General features: G+C 56.9%; 7 protein-coding genes across 7 annotated transcripts; 2 read left to right on the forward strand and 5 right to left on the reverse strand.

Moving 5' to 3' along the window:
• Window positions 1-769: 769 nt before the first annotated feature.
• Window positions 770-2,869, reverse strand: B0T15DRAFT_548362 (cytochrome b5-like protein; the record flags this gene model as incomplete). The annotated part of the gene is made up of 5 exons (XM_062870196.1): window positions 770-1,170; window positions 1,246-1,319; window positions 1,390-1,848; window positions 1,906-2,757; window positions 2,842-2,869. 5 exons carry the CDS (start codon window positions 2,867-2,869, stop codon window positions 1,078-1,080), a joined length of 1,506 nt encoding a protein of 501 aa, XP_062726892.1. The 3' UTR covers window positions 770-1,077.
• A 494-nt stretch (window positions 2,870-3,363) lies between these two features.
• On the forward strand, window positions 3,364-5,102 carry B0T15DRAFT_61603 (SGNH hydrolase-type esterase domain-containing protein). Its single transcript, XM_062871132.1, has 4 exons — window positions 3,364-4,089; window positions 4,220-4,301; window positions 4,371-4,568; window positions 4,677-5,102. Exons 1-4 carry the CDS (start codon window positions 3,858-3,860, stop codon window positions 4,972-4,974), a joined length of 810 nt encoding a protein of 269 aa, XP_062726893.1. The 5' UTR covers window positions 3,364-3,857; the 3' UTR covers window positions 4,975-5,102.
• Window positions 5,103-5,230: 128 nt separating this feature from the next.
• B0T15DRAFT_387628 (uncharacterized protein) lies at window positions 5,231-6,496 on the reverse strand (the record flags this gene model as incomplete). The annotated part of the gene is made up of 1 exon (XM_062864396.1): window positions 5,231-6,496. The coding sequence occupies one exon, from the start codon at window positions 6,494-6,496 to the stop codon at window positions 5,231-5,233; it is 1,266 nt and encodes a 421-aa protein (XP_062726894.1).
• Window positions 6,497-8,233: 1,737 nt separating this feature from the next.
• B0T15DRAFT_388005 (uncharacterized protein) lies at window positions 8,234-9,074 on the forward strand (the record flags this gene model as incomplete). Its single annotated transcript, XM_062864419.1, has 2 exons — window positions 8,234-8,386; window positions 8,451-9,074. The coding sequence occupies 2 exons, from the start codon at window positions 8,234-8,236 to the stop codon at window positions 9,072-9,074; spliced, it is 777 nt and encodes a 258-aa protein (XP_062726895.1).
• Window positions 9,075-10,063: 989 nt separating this feature from the next.
• B0T15DRAFT_482227 (HSCB C-terminal oligomerization domain-containing protein) lies at window positions 10,064-10,966 on the reverse strand (the record flags this gene model as incomplete). The annotated part of the gene is made up of 1 exon (XM_062866085.1): window positions 10,064-10,966. One exon carries the CDS (start codon window positions 10,964-10,966, stop codon window positions 10,064-10,066), a length of 903 nt encoding a protein of 300 aa, XP_062726896.1.
• Window positions 10,967-11,267: 301 nt separating this feature from the next.
• On the reverse strand, window positions 11,268-14,329 carry B0T15DRAFT_61876 (uncharacterized protein). The gene is made up of 2 exons (XM_062871133.1): window positions 14,262-14,329; window positions 11,268-14,168 (listed from the first exon to the last, which is right to left on the reverse strand). Exon 2 carries the CDS (start codon window positions 13,940-13,942, stop codon window positions 11,570-11,572), a length of 2,373 nt encoding a protein of 790 aa, XP_062726897.1. The 5' UTR covers window positions 13,943-14,168; window positions 14,262-14,329; the 3' UTR covers window positions 11,268-11,569.
• A 2,370-nt stretch (window positions 14,330-16,699) lies between these two features.
• B0T15DRAFT_408672 (P-loop containing nucleoside triphosphate hydrolase protein) lies at window positions 16,700-20,814 on the reverse strand. The gene is made up of 3 exons (XM_062865342.1): window positions 17,896-20,814; window positions 17,752-17,843; window positions 16,700-17,695 (listed from the first exon to the last, which is right to left on the reverse strand). The coding sequence occupies exons 1-3, from the start codon at window positions 20,689-20,691 to the stop codon at window positions 17,047-17,049; spliced, it is 3,537 nt and encodes a 1,178-aa protein (XP_062726898.1). The 5' UTR covers window positions 20,692-20,814; the 3' UTR covers window positions 16,700-17,046.
• Between the last annotated feature and the right edge of the window lie 668 nt (window positions 20,815-21,482).

The raw sequence follows: 21,482 nt of genomic DNA on the forward strand, positions 1-21,482 counted from the left end.
ATGTCGATATTTGCCCGAAGATTACCTAGATAATTTATTCCCCACGGACAGCTCAACAACGAGGCTCATCAAAGCAGGGCCTGCTGATTTGGAGCGGACTGCATTGCATGGTTGATGAGTTCAGACTGGAGCCGCTCGGAGATTTGATCCAGACTCAGACAACCAACGACATCCGTGGTTTCAATGCCTGCCAGTGCCCCGCCATTCAGGGTCTACATACGAGTATAAGGCAAGGGGTAACCCTCAAGCGATGGTATCCGTATTCCGCAACGGCATAGAAGAGACGATGCTGCAAAAGGGAGGAAAGTCGCATCTCAGAAAGGTTGTCAGGAGATTAAGGACGGACGTTGACCGACATCAATGGAGCACCAACCACATATTGAGATTACACTATTTGCTCCCAAAGACTGTTGGTGAACGCTTTTCCACTCGGTCGCTCCGACTGGCTAGCGGCCTGCATGTCGATAGTTTGCAAATCAAAACCAACAAGCCAATCAACGGCAAAAGACCTTACGAGGTGTTGCACCCAGGAAACAACTTGAACCTCTAGGTACACTACCACCTCCGTACCCCGTTCGCTGTAGTAATCTAGTAGATTCTGAAAGGACCAAATCATCAGTTCGTTGCGATACTCCGGGAGGCGCTCCCAGATAGTTGCCGTCCGTTTTAGGGTCTAAATCTCCGTGAACAGTTCCGGTGCTGCAACGGTTGCATCGGTTGAGGAGGGTGGAAGTGTCCGGATGCACAGATCGTGCCATAACGTTAACTATCGCAAACCCGGCTCGAATTGCTAGGTAATCACAGGGGACGCACCTTGGGTCTGACTTGGTACGTATGGACCCGGAGAGATAACTCGAAACTTTCCTTTCGTATTATGTAAACCAGGGCTTCAAATGCCCCATGAAACTCACACGCTACAACACCACGAGGACGGGTTTCCGAAATTCGGTATAGCTCATGCGCATTACAACTAACCCACGCCAAATCACATGGCGGAGAACTTTCCCGTCGTGAACTCCATAACGGGGTCGTCCAAACCACCAGCAGACTTACTCGAGTATCGACAGTCCGATCGCCTCACAGCTTGGCCCGGGGCGAAGTCCACAGGCCCGCCTTGTCCAACCCAGCGCCGCCATCGAAAATATCCCGCTCCACAACACGGGTGTTAATCTGTAGTCGGCGGTGTTAGGCCTGCCGGACAAGTATAACGTTATACATGAGCGGGACGGAGGGATGGGTACTCACGAAGCGTGGCCCCAATTCCGAGATGTCTGTTACGCCCATCATCTTCAAACACGTCTCAATCTCTCCTTGCAGAACTGGACAAAAAAAGGACATGGGTCAGCAACCGTGGGACATGAACTAGAAAGCTGAGGGAAGAACACTCACTCTCAAAGGTTCTGTCGACCCCCTTCCAGCCACCAGCGCCCAACCCCCAGAGAGCTGCTCGCCCTACACCGACCGCCTTCGCGCCCAGACACAGCGCCTTGACGATGTCTGTTCCCCGCCTGATCCCTCCATCCACCCACACTTCGATGATATCAAAAACCTCCGGGCAATATTTCCTAATTTCCAGCAGGGTGTGCACCGCCGGGGGAGCTGTATCCAACGACCGGCCGCCGTGATTCGACAAGATCACGGCCTTGATGGAGCCCGGGTTCTTGCGCGCGTACTGCGCCGCCAAGTAGGCATCCTCGTGCGTCTGGATCCCCTTCAGGACAATCGGCAGATCAGTGTGCTTGGCCAGCCAGGGGAGCGTGGTATCCCAGGTCAGATCGGCGGCCGTGCCCCAGAACAGCTGCTGGCCGACGCCGGAACTCGAATCCGGCCTTCCACCACCACCACCACCTCCTCCTCCGGCTTGTTTCGCCGCCTCCTTCTTCTTCTTCCCCTCCTCTTCCTCACCGCTCTTGCTCGACTCGACGACCAGCTGCGCCTCGATGCCGGCCTTCTCGTCGTGCTCGCGCTTGCTCGGCACGGGCGCGTCCAGCGTCAGCACGACAAACTTGTAGTGGTCGCGCAGCCGGCCGATGCGCGCCAGCATCGCCTCGCTCTTGGCCCGGCTGGTCTGCACGTACAGCTGCCAGCCAAACACCTGGCCCGGCGCGGCGTCGGCCACGATCTGCTCGGGCGTCATGGACGCGTTGTGCGAGACGATCTGCATCGCGCCGAAGCGCGAGATGCCGCGCGCGATGCCGGCCTCGCCGTCCGGGTGGGCCAGGCGCGCCATGGCCGCGGGCGACACGTACAGCGGCGTGGCGACCTTGTGGCCCAGCAGCGTGGTGGCCGTGTTGGCGCGTGTCACGTCGACGAAGACGCGCGGGCGAAGGAGGATGTTGCGGTAGGCCGTGTTGTTGAGGTACTTGCTCTGCAGGTCGTCGGCCGCGGAGAAGTAGTACGCCCAGCACTTTTTGGAGATTTGCGTCTTGGCGGCCGCTTCGATCTCGTCGAGGTTGAGGAGCGTGTGCAGCGGCGGAGGCGGGGCTTTGTGTTCCTCTGCCTCTCTGCCCTGCGCCGCCTGCCGTTGGAGCTTCTTCAGACTCTCCGGGTCCACCACGCCCAGCTTCGCCTCCGGTTTGAGGTTCTCCTCGAGGGTGCCCGGGGGGTGGATCGGGTCGTACTCGGCGGTGGCATCCCGTCCGGCCAGCTGCAGGATGATCTTGGACCCGCCCGGGTGCTCGGGGAGAAACTCGGTCACGTCGTAGACATTGCCGTGCAGCACTACCCAGCAGCTCTCTGCGGAAGTGTGTTTCGCGACTGGGTAAGTAGAAATGGTGTCAACTAACCGTGTCATACCTAATCCGGTGTCGACACACCGCAATTGGGGTGGAGGGCCCTCACCTTCCTCTGCGGTGAACACCTTGGCCATCTTGCAGCACACGCACTCAACGTTTTGGCCGAACACGTAGGACCACGCATAAGCTCATCAACACAACAAGTGACGACGGTGTGGGAAGCTGGCGCCATTTTAAACTCCCGGCCGGAACGTGCTGCGGAGTCGGAACCGGTGCCAAATCTGGTGCCCCTGATGATTGGGTTCCATTCCGTGTCAATGTGTGGGGGAGCGGAACCCGTTCAGGGGAGAGCAGTGGGGACCAACGGGGTTCCCGCTTGGGGGGATTGGAGGGAAATTCGGCATCCGGGGAGCGGCAGTTCGCTGGGCCTGACCCGAAACGGCGGGCAGGAGAACTTATTGTTATTAGCAGGTCTTGGGTTCGGAAAACACATCGGGATATATTACCACGTTTGCCCAGAGGGTAGTCTCATCACTACCTTCAATTGTTAAAACAGTCCACGAGATATCCGCAATCGCTTTGTCTTCACGTTAGGTAATACAGGCGGGATATTATAGCTGACCATGGGTGTGTAATGCTACACCTGCCGAAGCTCAGCGATAGGAAGTAGATGGCATATGGACGTCCTCATGATGGACCTCCATCCTTTCTAGCGGCCCGAATCTCGACCTAACAACAAACACCCTGAAATGACTCGGACGGGAGCCAAAGTTCAGCAACTGCGAGGAGTCTCATCAGTTCCGTCAGCCCTACGTAGAACCGCCCGGCCCCAGGCTCTGCACGGACCAATGATGGACCCTGACAGGCGTGCCAGGCTGCTGCTCCATCCCCCGCCATTCCAACAGCTCAGCTGCCTTCGCCGCGTGAACGTCCCGTCAACAAGGTGCCAGCTTCCCTGTGGTGACTTTCGCAAGCTCTGTTACAAAAACAGATTTCAGTCCCTTTTTTTCAGTTCCTCTACACTCATTCTCTCTGAACAATCCTGAACAGTTTATCCGCGGACAAAAGACGGCAACCCCGCGTTGAAACACGCCAGCCCTCCCATCGATATCCGCCCGGTGGATGGGCGCATTGCTCGCCAAGATGGCAGCTCGTCCAAAGCTGCGGATCCTCTGCTTCGGCGACTCACTCACCGCCGGCTATGCATGCTATGGAGCGATCCATCACCCATACCACGAGACGCTGGAGGAGCTGCTGAAAATGGCGTTTCCGGACCTTAGCATCGAGACGGTCGAGGACGGCGTGTCCGGGGCGACAGTGAAGTATGGGTTCCAGTCGAGGATGAATGAACAATGTGTGTGATGAGACCCCACCCCAGGCCTGCATGTTTCATTCAGCATGACGACCCCTTCCAGCTCGGTTCAGCGTATTTTATAAATTATAGGAAGCACATCGATTGCTTAACATTTGCCTGGTGCTACTAGTTGCCCCGAAGAAGAGTAAGAACAAGGATGAGGAAGACACCGGGAAACGGTACGACTGGGCCATCGTATTGGGAGGCACAAAGTAGGATTCTCTCGTCTCAGCCCTAGTCGTGTAGCACCCCCTCCTCTAACACAACGACAAATCGAACAGTGACCTTGGGGTGGGCGTGCCCCCGCAGGAGATCTTCGAGGCGCTCAAGGCAGTCTGGAACGTTCCACTCGTTCACAAGTGCAAGGTCCTCGCGCTCACGGTCCCCGAGGCTGGCGTAAAGGGCAAGGTCAGAGAGAGGCTCGACGCGAAGAGGAACACGCTGAATGACCTCATAAAGGGGTACAAGCGGGAGGGCTTGTGAGTATCCGGTTGTCTACCCCTCTCCCTCAACCACCTACCTACCTCCCTTACCCTCTTTGAGTTCTATCATACCATTGCTAACCACCAAGTCTACTCACGCCACAGCCATGTCTTCGACCTTCACAAAGTGGTCCCGTATTGGGGCATGTCAGAGAAAGATCGGGAGCGGTATTGGGACGATCACCTCCATTTCACGCCGGACGGGTACGACCTGATTGGAAACAAAGTCGGCACTGCGCTCGTCAGCATCCTGGCCGCAGAGCGGGCGGCGGCTGACCCGCGTCCTCCTAAACGACGGCGGCGCATGTTTAAGGATGACGACGAGAGGTTCGAGGAGGAGGCAGGTGACCCGTCGGCTATCAATCAAGGATACGTGGTAGTCCGGCGTACAGACCTCGATTAGGGTACGGGTATGACAAGTGACGAGTGAAGAGTGAAGTACAGGGTTGGACCGGAGTTTGGGTGCACAGGGAGACTGGATTGGTAGACGAAATGCGGGCTGTTTCCCTGGGCTTGGTTTCTTATTTACCCGTCAGTCATGATTATCATCTATGTCTCCTGTTTCGGTATTGGGCTTGCACTATGTTCGGGCAGGCTCTGGTGTATGACTGGATCACGGATAGACGATACAATACCCAACCACCAGGTAGTACCCTCTTTCATACCGCAATCTGCGCGGCTACAAAGTCCGGGAACTCCGCTTGTAATGCGTCAGTCAGCCGCTCCACGTCCTCGGCCAATGCCTGCACATTGCTATCCCACCGCCGCATCTCTTTGCCCACCGGCATCTCGGCCCGGCCGCTGCCCTTCTCCCCAGAGGCCTCATGCCCTTCAAACCAGATAATCCTGTCAATCTGATCGATCGAACCCGCCAACCGCCCCTGCTCAATCATCCTTGCCGTGGTGTCCTCCGCCTTGTCCCCGTCCAAGCCCAGCAGCAACCCCAGCTCGCCGAACCCGATATTGCTGTACAGCCTGCTCGCGCTCAGCAGATTGTGCTCCACCACCGCCTTCACCAGCACCGTCGAGCCGTCCGACGTCTTGGCAAGCTGGTGCGGCGCGAGCCCCTGCGCGAACTTGTCCACCTCGGCCGTGCTCAGCAGGCGGTCGAAGAACATCTTCTCAAGGATGCCGTACTCCTCCAGCCCGGCGGACCGCTCGTCCTTGTACAGCTGGCCGAGGGCGCGGCTCCGCAGCGGGCCCGCCGGCGCGAGGATGGCGCACTTGATGGCCATGCTGAGCGTGTGCAGCCGCTCCTCCTCGGCGATGGCGGGTGAAAAGCTGATGTCGTGGTAGCTCTTGGCCGCCTGCAGGAACTGGCGGTTGGAGTCCTGGATGCGGGCCGCGCTGAGGCGAAAGTGCAGGTTCAGCTCCGGGTCGTCGACCGTGTGCATCACGTTCTTGAGCTTGTTGAGGTACGTCTCGGCGGCCGTGCTGTCGTCGACCTCGAGGTAGTTGCGCACGATGCGGATCCACATCGCCGCCTTCTCGGCGTCGGGCACCCGCCGCTGCGAGCTGTCGAGCGGGATCTTGGCCAGCACCTTGGCCGCCGCGAGGAAGTCCTCGTTGGCCTCGTGCGCGGCTGCCACCATCTCCCGCAGGGCGGCCGCTTGCTCGATGAGAGACGACGAATTTGGGCTGGAGGGGATTTTGCGCACGGCATCTCGACCGACTTCGATCCGCACATCGTGATCCTCCACAGTGCGGAGCGTGCTGATCAGGTCGCCTAACAGTTGGCGCGTGTTGATGAGTCCCAGGTTCTCCGCGAATATGGCATCCAGGACGGCTATCAGATCTGCTGTAAGATGGGACGAGTCGGAAAGAGACTGGATATTTGTTATGATGCTCTGGTATTCTGTGATCTGCGGGGCACCTTCGAGGTTCTGCGCTCGCTCCAGAGCTTCCGCAACCTTGGGCGAAGCCATTGCGAGCCCAGACTGTAAGACCGCGCCGTGAAACGAGGCAGTTACCAGAGTACGGAGGCGTTATAGAGATTACAGCAGTCCGGAATATTGAAAGTGCCACGAGGGAGATCCTCTTTGCGGGCTGTAGAGTTGGGGTTGTCGTTAAGGCTGAGGTCCTGAAATGCAGCTCGCCAAACGGAAGCTTGAGTCTTGGTGAGCTGCAAGCCAGAGGGGTGGGGTATGGTGGGGTTAAACGTTACCGTAGTTAGTGGAGACGCCAAGGCAGCTGTTCCTGAAGCTGCCGCTGTGGGGACGTTTACAACTGTTTACACACAACTTCCCAAACCCAACTCCCGATCTAAGTCGTCTTCGGCCCTGCCCCGCGCTATGTTCTCAGTGAATCATCACAGTCGGGCGTCATACCTCAGCTAATATGGACTGTGTCACACGAAGGCTCCTCCAGCTGGAACCAGACAGGAAGTGACCAGCTCTATAAGTAAGGTCATACTTCGAGACTCAGAACCCAACCTGCAACCAGCAACCAGCAATCTACGAGCGTGCTATCTTGAACTCGCAAGCAAACTCGGTTACCCAAGTGTAAGCATTTCGATTCCGTTTGTTATTTCAACAGCTCTTGTCTAAAGATATTGCTATGTATATGGAAGCTTTCCTATCGGGGATGGCGGTGAATTCGAATCTACGCGACTTAAGCGCGCGCATAGCTGCCTTGCATTGGCTTTCCCCCAGATTAAGGTGACTACCTAAAACTTCATCTAGGTGACATTGTGTCGAAGGCCAGACTGCCTCAGCTTGAGACTTTGGCGCCCAATAGGTTCTTCTTTACGCGGTGGTTTCAGGCGTTGGTTGGATGGTGTATTCTGCCCCTTTCCCTCACACGATGCCACCAACCCTGGAGTATGAAACTGAGTTGGCAATGATTGCTTCGTAACGTTCAAGGCGCCATGTCCCGTTATCCCCGTGTTCACCTTCCTCAATCCACGAGGCCAATTGCTGTTATCTCTTCGCGGAGCCGATAGTGCCCTACGCTACCCATATTCGGGCTTCTGAAGGGTCATGGATCGAAGCATGCATACTCCCTTCCCCATTCCCGTAGTCGTCCAACGGTAGGGAATTTGTCTGCCAGGGGCAACAGGCCGCGGAGCTGGCCAGCACTCCACAGGTCGTGGCCTCCTCCTGAGCCTTACCTGCGGCACACTGGTCTATTAGACTATCTAGCTCTTCACCGTCTAGTTTCATCTTCCGCATATTGACACTTTGAAGACAGACTGGTTGGACCTGAATTGCCGTAGTCACGCCCGAAACCATGCAACAACCCCCAGCGTCAAATTGTAAAAGCTGGACAGTCTGTTTCAAGACCATCCCATGGCATTCGCGCCTCGCTCAGCTCTTGCGAGGAGGCGCGACGCTCTGTACGGAATATACTCGACCTCGGCGGCAGCATGCCACTTGGGGTCAAGAGACGAGCCGCGCTGGGAACACAGTTTGGACGAAAGGCGGAACGTCGCGGCTGCTGTGTGTTGGGCGGGTATATCAAGAGCTCAGTTTCCGCCCTCACTTCCGTATCCTTCACCATCGCCAGCCTATCTCTTTTTCGTCAAGTCTTTCTCTTTGCTAAGGGACGGTTGATCCGTCTCCCTGGTCCTCTCATTCGCTTCTTAGTTCATGTTGTGGGGTCTACCGTCTACTTTCACTGTATATACTCTCCCTGCTGCCAAGATCCTCGAGCCACCCGTCAGCATGCTGTCCAAGCTTTTCTTCCTCGCTCTGGCCCTCACACCCTTTGTCTCGGCGCATGGCAAGGTCACGGTCGTGACAGGGGACGCCGGTGGCAACGGCACGGCCCTAGCAATCAAGGGTGGCGTCGTCCCGGGAACGGGTCCAAACACCAAGGTCAGTCTCTGCAGCTCAAAACTTCCATCCCCCCCATGGTACTGTTTCTCACCAGCCGCCACAGACTGAAGTAGACACTACCGTCTTCAGCAAGACCAACATCCTCTCCGACGGGCTGGGCAAGACCACCGGCTCCGGCAAGAACACCATCTCCATGGTGGTAGAAGCCATGAGCCTGTCGGGCACCACCCTGCCTCAAATCACAGCAGGCGGTAATATCTCGGGCACCTTCCACATCGTGACCACTGACGGTGCCGGCCCGATCCAAGCCGTTCTCGACCCGACCGCCACGGGGAAGTTCTCCACCGGCATCCCGCTCACCGTGCTCGAGCAGATCCCGGGTAAGAACGGCAATATCGCGGCATCCAAGAAGCAGCAGCAGCAGCAGCAGCAGCAGCAGCAGAGGAGAACACTCTGGCGGCGCGCGCTAGAATCTACGGGCCGTCTCGTCCTTCTGAAGAGAGCGGCCAACGTCAACCAGAGCTTCGACTTCAAGTTCTCCGTGCCTGCGGGCACGACGTGCACTGGGACGGTGGCGAGCATGACCGGGGTGTGTCTGGTCAAGATTGCCAACTCGAACAAGGCAGGGCCGTTCGGGGGCGTTGTTCCTGTCCAGATGGTCGGCGCTGGGGGTGCGGCTGCGGCTGCGGCGCAGGCAGCGGCATGCGGGAGGTCGTTTAGGGCTTAAATAAATGTGCCTCGGGGAGGGCGGGGCAAGGTAGAGGCAGCGTACAAGAGCTGATGATGGTGGTAAGCATTCCAGGGGCGGGGTTCATGGTGGTCATGTTCAGCCTGACGGCCTCCACCGCTATTCCCTCTTCAAACTCGCGGACTTGGGGCCAGCAGGAATTATTAAGTCGGTATTAGCAGTGAGCAACAAATATCAACGGCCCAGAGGGAGTGTTCGCCCTCCTTTTTGACCTCTACCTCTTCTTACAACTTAGCAGTATTGTCTCGCCATCGAGTGATGGGCGTGATTGGGTACCAAAGAGATAATTGCCGTGACAAAAGGGAAATAAGGACTCAAGGGGTGGAAAGGAAGGAGAAACATGCCATACCGTTAGCGCAACCCTCTAACAGAGTTGCAAATGATCTTGAGATGCTTCAATAATAAGGACCTGTGTGTAAGTTCCCAGATGTGAAGGTTGATTTGTTGCATCCGGAACTGGAGTAATAACTGTGGTGAACCCCTACCAGGCACTGATGTTAACATCGTATGATGTTTACCTAGGCCAGGCCCAGTTCCCCAACCCGGGCGCAAATACCCCGAAGATTTTCGATTTTCGATTACACATGCCCATCCAAAGCGAAGTTTGAATGTCGAACTGATGAGCAGAAGCCGAAATGCAAACCTGCTCAAAAGCACACAGCTACCCGACTTGAGTGAGATTTGTCCCACGATTACTCCTGACGGGGCCGTGAGCCACACACCAGACAACACCTTCTCTGAGTTGAGTACTCTCTAGGTACGCGAGAACGCTAACACACGCTCCATCCCCGTTGTATGAACACCGAGGAACGATCGCCAATGCCGTCCCACTCACCCGCCCGTTGTGTTGGGGAACCGCAGGTACTCTTGAGATGAGGATGGAAATACGAACCATCCGCGAAATAACAACCGCACCAGCCTACTTTCTAATTCCCACGACCTAGGTATCCTATCTCTCCCGCGGCCACCTAATGCTGCAAAACAACAGGCTTGCCCCTCTCCCAATTCCTCACACCCTCACGAATATTAACCCAATACCTCAACCGAACCGCCTCCTCCTTCGCGCTCTGCACATCCCCGGCCTCGAGCGCCTCGCCCAGCCGCGCCTCGCTCTCCCTTATGCGCTCCTCGTTGGCCGCCCGCACCTCCTCCAGATCCTCCTCCCGCTCGGCCTCCTCGATCGCCTCACGCGCCTCGAGCACCGTCATCAGCAGCTCCGGGTCCGGCGCCGCCTGGGCCCCGGCCTCGTCCCCCTCGAGATCGACCCCGTGCTGCTCGCGCAGGAGGTACTGCGCGCGCAGCAGCGGGGACGATAGCGTCTTGTACGCCGCGTTGATCAGCGCCGAGGTGGCTTCGGCGCGGATGCGCGCGGCCGATTTGCTATTGTTGCTGCTGCTGCTGCTGCCGACTTGTTGTCGTGATGACGGAGAAGAAGAGGAGGCGGCGGCGTGGTGGAAGTCGGGGTGGGAGGCGGCCTGCAGGCGGAGGAACTCGCGGCGGAGGGCGCGGACGTCGATGTGGAATTTCCCGCGCGGCGGTGGGCCGTTGGGTAGCGTTTCGGGAAAGAGGGCGTAGTAGGTTGGGATGGGGGACGTTGCCGAGGGTGGTTCGGAGGTTGCGGTTCCGGTCTGCGCGGAGGCCGAGTTGGTGGAGGCGCTGCGGCACTGCGATGCCGAGGCCCAGTGCTGGCCGGTTGCTCTGCCAGTGTGCGACGACGAGACGGTTCGGATGGTCCTTCGCAATGGTCCTGTCGGGGTGATTCTCAACACTGCTGCCCTCTGAGCCACTTGAGCCGCTATCGCCTCTCTCCGGCACGCGGCGCAAAGGTAGGTGGCTGCTCGACCGGGACTGAAGATCAGAGATGCTCTCATTCTGCCACAGGTCGTTTGTTCCCTCAGCAGTTTTGTAGTGATGGTTGGTCTAGCTGGAGGGTGTTGATCGTGCTGTAATCGCAAAGCTGGTGGAGGTTGAGCGGGGAGAAGGTTGAGATTGCTGTGTTACCGGATGCTTCGGACAGTCAAATGGCACCTCCTGAATTCTCGCGAGAAATTCACAAGTCGCAGAACGAACTGAGCAAGGAAATGACGTCGGCACCCAGGCGTCTCCACTCCGAATTCCCCGAAAGAGCCGTTCTATCGCCGAGATAGGCAGCCCTAACCCTTGCGGGCGACTTACACAGCACCTTAGACAACTTCCTGGAGAGAAGCTCTCAACCGGTACCACCCCCGGGCTCCGAGTTCCACCGTGAGACATCAGAGCTCAACAAGAGTGAATTTGCCTTGGTCTTGGTCTCGAGGACAAGTCAGCCTCATGCTACCGGGCCGAACTTGGAAGGCAAGAGGCCGTGGTCAGCCCTGATTACTATTATATACCTTTCATATGGTACAAGTACATACATCCAAACAGATCTGCCCATGTCATAACTTCATGCAATATACTATATCCAGAAAGTCCCTTTCTTCTCCATCACGACATCACGAGAGCACCACGCCTCTCCACCGACCGCGTTCCTGATGCCACCACCGTTCCCGGTCCTTTTTGTCCACCACATTGCCGCTGAAGGTATTCCACCTTCCCGTACACCCCTCCCTCCTCTCCACCATCATTCCGTTATTATTATTGCCCTTCCCACCTTCATGATCGCTCTCCTCCCTTTCCGACGCCCTCCCTTTCTTCTGCTTCTTGCCCGCTTCCTTCTCGGCGAACCCTTCCGCGCCCAGACCCAGCATCTCCCCGCCGTCGTCCCGCAGCATATCCTCCACGCTCACCAGCCCGCCCCCTTCGTCCGTCCCGCCCGTCGCGGCTTCCGGGGAGAGGACATAGCGTATCTGGCTCTCCACGGTGCCCATGAAGGCGCCGACGCCGTGCTTCTCCACCACGGTGCCCGTCTCGTCCACGACGTGCACAAAGTACCGCGGGATCCGCTGCGCCGCTTCCAGGCGCGCTTGCGCCGCGAGCCGCGCCTGGTGGAGGTTGCTGTTGTCGCGGGGGATCAGGGCGTCCGGGGGCGGAAACAGCGGGCTGGCGGGCGGCGTGCCGCTGCTGCTGCTCTGCTTGTTGAGGCTGAAGCTGCTGCCGGGCCGGGACGAGGAGAAGCTCGAATTGTTTCGCGTGTGGCCGAGGCCTTGCCACCCGCCCACAACCGCAACCGGGTTGGAAGAGTACGAGAGGTGGGCCTTGCCGCCGCGGTAGCGATCCGTTGGGTGGTCGACGCGTTCTCGCGGGGCGCAGAGGGACTGGAAGAGGCCTTCGGGGTCGTTGGGCGTGCAGAGGGTGCGGAGGGACGGGAAACCTCCTGCGCTGATGCTTCTGGCGAGGATGCCGTCTGCCGTTGTGGCGGTGGTCGGAAGGTAGGGAATGTCCCAGTGGAGTCTGCGCAAGGTTTGGGAAGCCAGGTAGGGGAAGAGCATCATGAACTCGTCGGGCGGCATTTCGGGAGCGTAGGTTTGGACGATGTTGAAGGTTTCGAGGGCGGTGAGGTAGGATAATATCCTGGCAATAGCGGGGAGGGATTCGACATTCATGTGTATGAGGGTGAGCGTTTGGATCGAGGCGCTGGCTGGCCGCGTCGCCAACGAAGAAAGGCCGGCTGTCGTGATACCGGCGCAATGGCTTAGAGATAACTTCTTGAGCGCCGGCAAGGCGAGGAGGTTGGTATCGTTAAATGCGGCGGGAGGCACTTTCGAAAGATAAAGGTTCCGCAGCGAAGGCAGAGACCGGATTGTGCACTCTAGCAGGTTGGCAGGACTCAGCGATGCCCCCGGTTGACAGTGAACAACAAGTGTTGTGAGCTGTTTCCAATTCGCGTGAAACCCCAGAAACAGCTGTGACTCTTGTGGTTGTAGATCCCCTGGGCCCCAGCGATCGTTGTGGGCAGGAGAGCGTGTCCTCTGCTGCCGTTGAAGCGACGAGGGTTCCAGTATCCAATTCATGTCCTTCAATTTGGCCCGTGTCGATAGCGCGTGAAATAACCGTTGGAATGAGTGGTCATAGGTCGGATAATATCCGACCAGTTGTTCGAGGTTGGGACATGCCATCACAACCGAGGCGAGCAGATCGTTGTATGCCACTACCCGGACCGAAAGGGGCCGCGCCGGTGGCTTCAGTGACCGCACCAGAGCCGCAATCTGTGGATTCGCCCTCAGTGTTCGTCGCAACAGGACCAATCTCGAACCATATGTCGTCTTCGTCCGCTTCTTCATATTCGGCGCCTCGTGTCCAACCAGGTGGATGTGCTGATACAGAGCCTCGCGTGCATACTTGAGGAATTTGCGGGCACTGACGGCCACGGAGCAGCAATCTCGCATCCAACATGTCGCACAGCTACTACTCCCTGGCTGCAAGTGCAGCTTGCGCAGCTCCTCCAGTATCAACCCCAGCACCTCGCCCGGCAACGCGGCAAAGAGCTCCCCTGGTTGGGTCTTCCTGCGGTATGTCTTGATGGGTGCTGGTTTATGCCATGGATAGTTCTGGCCCGGCGAGCCGTTCTGCGTCGCCCACGTAACAGGCGAGGCGGCCGGGCTGGTCGGCCATGAGTCGATGCTGGTCTGACTGCTGCTGACGGAAGCGGTGCGTATCCGTCGGTCAAAGCCGTCGCTGCCGGACACCATACTGCTGGTGGCTGAGCTGGTACTGCCATTGGACAGCCGCCGAGGTTTGTTGTATCCGCCAGGGCGCTCCGGGCCGGGCAACGGCCCATCCGGTAAGGCCGTCGGCCTATGAATCACTGGGGCATGCTCCATGTCGGACCCTTTCGGACTGGAGTGGGAGCCTGTGATCTGTTGCACCTTTGCGCTCGCCCTTTGCGTTCTTAGCACGAATTCCTCGCCGTCGCCGGGTGGGTACATGGCCCGCGGGATGCTGTCCAAAGGGCGCCGAGGCGGCGGCCGGAGAGTGGGAGGCGCAGGAGTCGGCTTCAGAGCCGGGGGCGGGCCACCGGAAGTCCGAGATCGAGTGGAGGGCGGCTTCAACAGTGCGTCATCGTCATCGTCACGGATCGTATACCACCTCAGGACTGCAGAGGCCGAGAAGGTGTGCCGGTTGCGGACTTTGTTGTAGAAGGCTGGCGGAGGGCTGTTATGTAAGACGGAGGTCAAACCCGCCGGTCAGCAAACAAATCTTGGCCCGCTCCGTAGACACACTCGGGAAACTGCAGGAGAGACCGACAGACGAGTTCAAAGAAAAGGAAAAAGAAAAAAGGAGAAAGAGCCAAGATCTCGTGGACGATGGGACGATGTGGTGGACCCAACCCGGCTTTTTAAAATGACTTGCAGATCTCAGCCCCGCGACACCAGGCGAGGCTGCTTTTGCTCTTCACTGCCCTGGGCCGACGTTGACTCGGCGGTTGACGATGTAGCACCCTACGTGTAACGCTCACGGAAAGCTCGGTGTGCCAAGCCTAGGCGTTTTTCTGCATGTGCTGCGTCGCGAGAGGTGAACTATTCCACACGCGGTGCAGGAACGCGAGCGCGGTATCGCCTCAGCGCTTCGGTTGCTGGACCGGATTCGCCAAGAGCTAACCGCTTTGGATGTGCATGGACGAAGCTGATGGTCGGAGTGGACGGAACAGCTCCGTACATAGCGCCACGAGCAAAAGGTGGAAATTAAATAAGCAGCGCATCGTACATATGCCATGCCTGCGGGTCCGGAAACAAGCGGCAGTTGTCCGCGTAAAAGAAAATCTTCCACCATGCCAACTTCCGGCAACAAATCGATTGGCAGCATGGCAGCTCCGATGCTACGGCTGTCGTGGGGTAGTGGAAGAAAAGGGGGCCTTCTGCATGAAGAATTGGAAGAACCGAAAGCAGCAATTGGCACTTAAGAAACGGGGGGCAGGGGTTGTGGGTTACACTGCTAATAAAGCTCCGATGACATTTGTTCCACAGCACATCCATGGATGCCAGCGGCACCCGCTAGGGCTCGGCTGGACAAATGGCCGGGGGTTCGCGCCGTTGTGGTGGGGGATATTGAATCGATATCCCGGGAAGGTAATTTATATATCAAGACGATAAAAGAAGGAAGTTGCTCACCGAGACTGTGATTTCTGTGGCTTTTGGGGGGGCCTGTTATCCCCAGCATCGTCCGGATCCGCTGCAGCTGCCTTCACATCATCGGCGTCTGCTGGGCCGCCTGAAGTCTGCGGTCTGGAGGCTGAGAAGCCAGGAGGTGGTTTCTTCCGAAGAACGTTCGGTGCCGGTGCGTCCGCGGCTGAGAGCGAATTCCTCCTCCTCCCTGTCACGAGCTCTCGCAACGTTGGCAAGGAGCTCTCGCTGTTGCGTCGTTTCTGACTGCTCCACGGCCATGGAGACTTCTGTTGTGCCTCTGGAGAGACCGTCGTCGTGGAGGCCATGACTTCATTCCTGGTGCAAATGCTGGCACCATCGATGGTGGCTGCCGGATCACCGAAGCCTTCCTGTCGCCCGTTCTTCCTGGGTCGGCTTGTCTAGAACCCTAAAACCCGTGATGGCGTGTGTTCGCGGTCAGCCGCAAGATCTTGCCGAGCCGGGATCTCGAAGCCTCAGCCGCACATCTTGTCGACTTCGGGCTGATTCGTGCAATGCCCCGCTCCGGTATCAAATTTCGAGGACGTTGATGAGATGTTGTGTGGCCATGGAGACATGGACAGACCACCTGGGCGGGTCAAACTCGGCTTTTGAGAATTCAAGCTCTCAGCAATTGAACCCCACAGCCTCTGTCCACCTTTTGTTGATCCGAGTGGACCAACTCCGCCCTGCATCCCAAGCCAAGGGTGCCAGTCACCATTCGGGGTCAGCAGGGCAACGGCGGGAGAATGGTTGGGTTACACATTCAATGCTTCGCTCGTACGGCAATTCGCTACAGCCTCGAGGCTGGGTAACGCATTGCAGGTATGGTATGTGCATCGATCCGCCCTCACTACGGAATCCAGTTAGGCGCCGTAAGCTACAAAAGTCGAGGACAACGAAGGAGTGGGTACCGGTAGGTATTTACCTCCCAGCACGCGATCGCGATCTTCGATGAAAACTCCCCGCTGCGCCCTGCCATCCCGTTCATCCAACCATATCGCAACGCCGAGCGGGCCGAAAAGTGTAAACACGGCGTCTGACGAGGATCTGCCCCGCAACCCCAGCGGTCTAACTAGTCGATCTTCGTCTCTTGTTGCGCTGACCTGTTCACAGGAGCGATGAGTGGCTGGCAGCCTGCGTTTACCTCAGCTATTCTTGACGGCCTGTTCGGCTGGAAGACCTTCATCATCAATTTCATTCGAACAGCTCATCGCTCGGCGCGTTCGTATTCATCCCGTTAATGGCGTGGTAGGAAGCGCTAATGCACGCAGGCTGGGCGACGTCTCCGCATTAAGACGTAACCTTACATCCTCTCGTAATGTACCGTATGTACTGTATGTACAGTACGTAGCACATGTGGTACTGCCGTCCATCATGCCATGCAACATGGCACAAGACGGGAGCAACAACGTGCCTGAGGTGACGCCGCCGTTACCAAGGGGTGTACCCGCTCCTCAACGACCTTCCTTTGCAATGCGGGCGGTCACGGTCTCCCAAGTCTTGAATATGTAGCTCGGGGAGATGCCGCCCCGCAAAAGCAGCTGCTCCAAGTTAGGTGAGATGAAAAGAATTTGTATGATTTCTTCAAGGCCGCTTGCCAGAATCCTCACTTTGCGCGACGGGATACTTTACGTACTGTACGGAGATATAGACAGTACAACCGATTCTCCCGCAGAACAACAACTTCGATGCAGGCTTCTCTGCCAGATTCGGAACATTGTAAACCTTGCTCCTATTCCCACGAACGACCCAATTCACTCAAATCTTCCAGTCAAATAACCATATTCCAGTCTCGAGGTAAACCACTTGTCTGCCTCTGACGATTTCGAAATATTCAGCAAGCTTCGTGCTGTCTCCGACCTGCAAAAAGGTATGCGGTACCTATAAGACCGCTCAACCTTGCTTATTCAAGGTCGGGGATAGACTCGACCATGTTGGTCAAAAGCCGAACTCCCATGCTCCTCACTCTCCTCGTCGAAAAACCGCACCTGCGGTCTCCTCTTCCTAGCAGGACCATCATTTGACAAGGGTGTGCCAACCGACGACGTGGCAAACCCTACCTCTGGAGATGCCCTCTTCAGGCTCTTCTCCGCGATAACCGCATAAGACTTCTTTTTGCCCACCGGAGACCCATTTACCGTGAGGAGATCCTGGTCGGAATGGCTGAGCTCCCGCCCGAAGCCTCGACCGAAGAGGAACTGCGGTGACTGCAGCTTCGCCATCTGGTCCGGCGGCGCGATATCCTTCCCGCCCGGAAGGGGGAGTATCTTGGCGTTGAGGATCCATTCGTAGATCGGCTTGTCGTCAAGTATGGAGCGGCACCTCCACTGCTCCGCCTGCGTCATCTCGCCGCGCCTCTTCACAATGACCTCCTCCACGGTGCCGCGGAGAACCAGCGTCTCGACCGAGACAGGCTTCTTCTGGCTGATGCGCCGTGCACGACCGATCGCCTGGGCCACGACTTGGGGGTTCAGTACAGGGTTGATAAAATAGATCCGCGAGGCGGACTGCATGTCGAGACCGAACGCCGCCTGCCCGACGTCCATAAGCAGGACACTGTAGTCGTTGGTCAGCTCGGGCCCCTTCATACCAGAGTAGAGTGAATAACGTACCGAAACTTCGGGTTGTGGTTGAATGTAGCGACGTATTGTGCCCGCCGCTCAGGGGTCAGGGTCTTTGCATAGATGAGATGTTGGATCTGAAGCTGTAGTCGTAGTGTCAGCGAGGTTGGGGCACGGAGAGAAGAGAACGCGTACTATCTCAAGAACGCCAGCAAGATAATATGCCACATTGTCGTTCTCGTAGAAAATAATGATCTGCTCTGAGTCCTGGTACTTCACTATCTGGTCGATCAGGTAAGAGAGCTTTGCAGACGCCGTTGAGACCAGTTGTGCTCCGCTTAGGGCTGCCGCAATGGTGGTTTGTTCTGCCTCGGCAGCCACTAAAGTGCCTCCGGGTGCTGCTAAGTCCCTGGCTAAAATAGCAGAGCGTCGTTTGTTCGGGCTGGTGCTATCCTGGCCTAGCTGAGTATTTCCAGCAAGCGTCTTCTGCTGGGGCTTCTGTGTGCCCTCTCCGTCCGGGTCCTGTTCCTCAAGCCCTTTTAGTCGTTCCTGTGACCCGCGCTCCGCAAACCGTCCGCTGTCGAACATCATCTGCAGCGATGTCGGAGCATCAACCAAGGGGTGAACGAATTTCTGAAGCGCAGAGATCAGACGTGAATCGGTACACACCGGATCTCCGTCCTTTAGATCCAGGGACCATTCCCGACCCGCTCCCCACGGAAAGTTGTGAATATATAGGGGAACTTCGCGAAACCGATTCGCGCAGTTTTTGAGGCTGTTTTCCACTGCTACGTGGCCGAATTCAATCGCATCCCTGAGCAGAGCCTCGTCTTCGGAGCTGATTGGAACCTTGCCTTCTCGCAGAAAGTCTTCCGCCGTGTCAATAGCCCTGCGAATCTCAGCGGCAGAGAAGAAGGATCCTCCAAAAAAGCTCGCTTGTCTCAAATTTAACACTAACTCAACCAAGGCCTTCCTCTGCCGCGGGTGGAAGAAGTAATCCTGGTCCGTCCGTTGGGATTGAACCGCGTTGAAGATGATCATCATGGAGAAGAGGTTGAGAACAAGTCGATCCTGGAACGATCCGTCGAGATAGACGACCTTCTCGTCCACCGTTGGAAGGAGATCGCTGAGTTCGGACAGACGATGCCGGATGATCAACGACCCGAGGGTTGCTCTAAGACACTCTTCGCTCCCCGCGCTTCGAGCTGAGTGCCGGGGTTGCATAACATACACACTCCAATCCGCCGGGGTATCGCCAGGCTCTGTTGACTTGTTAGCCCATGGCCGCATCTGCAGAAAGAACCTTGCAATCGAGCCGATACGCTGCAAGTCTTCCATTTCTAGGTCCGCCGAGGTCTCTGTTTGCCGCATGCCAGCGAGTTGCTGCTGACTATCTGGTTGAGAAAGATTGGTGTCATCGACACCGAACAGCCCCTTGGAGGGTGTGCCAGTGACTACCCACTTCGCAGATATTTGGAGATAGTCGATTATCAGGTGTATGTTGCTTCTTCTTCGAGACCTGGAGTTCCCGAGTTTGTGGCCCTCATCAACGATACAACGCTTGAAGTGGATCATGGCGAGCCTCGCCAAAGGGGAGTCCGGAAGTACGTGGACGCCATTCGGGTTTGGGGCAAAATACTCGATCAACCTCTCAAAGCGCGTTGACGTGAATAAGAGGATATCGTACTCGGTGAGTTCTTGGGCAGGGAGCAGCTCCTGTTTCTTGTCGACGATGATGAAAACCCTCAGACCAGTCGTGTGTTTGCTGATTTCTTGCTTCCATTGCTGCACGAGATTGGGGGGGACGATCAGAAGTGAAGTGTGGCTCAACAGTACCCGTCTCGGTTGCGCAAGGCTGTCCGGCTGCCGCGTTCGTCGGTGACGGGTTGGAGGCGGCAGAAGGTAGAATCCGGGGTTCCGTCGGATGGCGTCGAGAGACCCACGATACTCGTTTTCCTCCGGCGCGAGGCCACCCAACACCGACCTCCAGGGTACTGAATTGCGAGTAACGCATGCCGCTGCCATATCAGCGAGGCTCCCAATTCGGGGACGCACTACGGGCTCGTCCATCCGTAGATGGTCAGGAGTCGCAGACGGAATGTGTCTACTCGCTAGGATGAGTGCCAGACATATCAGCGTCTTTCCGGCACCCATCTCCTCAGCAAGAATTCCGCCACGTGGCTCATCGTAATGAACCGGCTCCCGAAGGATGGTACCGCTAACTGCATCGTAGTACCACTGCGACCCTAGCTGATCGGCGACCATCGTTAGGCGCGGATCGACCATCTGCATGGTCTGGGACTCCCTTTGAAGCATCAGGGCTGCTGAGCGGCGCTGATATGAGTATAGTGTAGTGATGAGCCCGGGAACGTCGCTGTCCATCAATCTGAAGGCGGCATCACGGACTTCGAAGTCCAGGATGTCCCCTGGCCTGGGATCCGGGGATGGGATGCTGTTGAACATCTGCAGCAAGGAACGGCTCTCTCCATGCTGTTCCTCCTCTGCTTCACTGACCTGACCTTGCCAAGTTTTCTTGGATAAATCCAGGTGTTGAAGAAGAGTCGTCCTCGCCCTTCGCAGATCGTCAGCGAAACGCGGAATGCTGCGGTTGTCAACATCATCAGGTAGGAGATAGACTCGGACGATGGCTAGGTCGGGGGTGTTGGAACTGATTCCGAGGTTCATGTGAATCCAGCGGTTGAGCAGAAGGCCGAAAATCCATCCGAGGGGCCCTGAAGAAGAGAACAGGCGACTCTGGATTTCCGGCGTAAGAGACTGAGACGTGGATTCGCCAACCTCATCTTGGCTTACGTAGCCAATTTGGCCATCAAATCCTTCATTTTTATCTAGCGCAGTGAGCGGAAGAAAGTGATGCCACTCTCCCGGCTTCACGTGCGACCAGATATTGCCAGCGAGTTGGTCTTCCAGCTCGGTCTTTTCGAGGATGAGGCATCCGGCTGCGACGTAGCGCGAGAGCTCCGTCGGTAGCATTGTTGCGAGTAGTGACAGCTGATACTACCGTCACTGAATCTTCGCACGACCTCTTCAAGCTGGACATTACAGTAGGATGTTGCCTGAGGTCGGTAAAGGTACGTCGTCTCGAGGTCGTGTAAGAATTGACCCACTGCCAAGCGATAAGGCTGAGCGAAACCCGGGGCAGGTGGGGTAAGCGATGCGATTGGCGGGGCCGCTAGCGGGGCCAAACAATCAGACCCCTGCTGCTGGCTAGCGCATGCCTTGAGCCCCGGCCAACCTTCCATTCTCACGAACACTCAAACGGCATTGAGGAAAATCGACGTTTGAACATTGCTGTGTAATGTACTTGCTTGTGCTAAGACAGTCCTGACGAATGTTGAACTATATCATTATGGATTCACGAACAAACCCCCGGTTGTAAGTCTGAGCCAAACAAAGTTTCAGGGGTTGTCCTGTAGTCAGGGGCAACTGCGGAGATGGGTGCAACAGCAGGGCAGCTTCCATTGACAGCAACCTGGAATCCTCGGGTCGTCCCGGCCCTGGGTCGCTTCAAGTGCTCCCCGTCGGCTTCCTCCCGCCTGTTCAAACCGCACCATTTAGATGGAAGGTAAATGTTCACAGGTCCATAATGAGCGAGCAATCGCCCTTCTCAGACAACAATCCGATTCGCATAGTACGAAGAATGCGAATCTCACTCTTGGATCCACACCTGGCATTGTAAGATATTCTAATGTCCGGAAAGGAATGCAAACCAACTTTGAGTGGATGAAAAAGACCAAGGATCCTTCGGGGAGATATAGGTGCAG

The sequence above is a fragment of the Chaetomium strumarium genome (assembly GCF_033439665.1).
Source record: "Chaetomium strumarium strain CBS 333.67 chromosome Unknown B0T15scaffold_1, whole genome shotgun sequence".
NCBI classification, from domain to species: domain Eukaryota; kingdom Fungi; phylum Ascomycota; class Sordariomycetes; order Sordariales; family Chaetomiaceae; genus Chaetomium; species Chaetomium strumarium.

Excerpts from the sequence above, each read along its gene's own strand:
- B0T15DRAFT_61876 (XM_062871133.1), bottom strand. The coding sequence starts at position 13,942 with ATGTACCCACCCGGCGACGGCGAGGAATTCGTGCTAAGAACGCAAAGG.
- B0T15DRAFT_61603 (XM_062871132.1), top strand. The coding sequence starts at position 3,858 with ATGGGCGCATTGCTCGCCAAGATGGCAGCTCGTCCAAAGCTGCGGATC. Across the intron at positions 4,090-4,219 it reads GTCGAGGATGAATGAACAAT|TTGCCCCGAAGAAGAGTAAG; the intron begins GTGTGTGATGAG and ends TGGTGCTACTAG. Across the intron at positions 4,302-4,370 it reads ATCGTATTGGGAGGCACAAA|TGACCTTGGGGTGGGCGTGC; the intron begins GTAGGATTCTCT and ends CAAATCGAACAG.
- B0T15DRAFT_408672 (XM_062865342.1), bottom strand. The coding sequence starts at position 20,691 with ATGCTACCGACGGAGCTCTCGCGCTACGTCGCAGCCGGATGCCTCATC. Across the intron at positions 17,844-17,895 it reads TTGCTGGCGTTCTTGAGATA|CTTCAGATCCAACATCTCAT; the intron begins GTACGCGTTCTC and ends CTACGACTACAG. Across the intron at positions 17,696-17,751 it reads AACCACAACCCGAAGTTTCG|TGTCCTGCTTATGGACGTCG; the intron begins GTACGTTATTCA and ends CAACGACTACAG.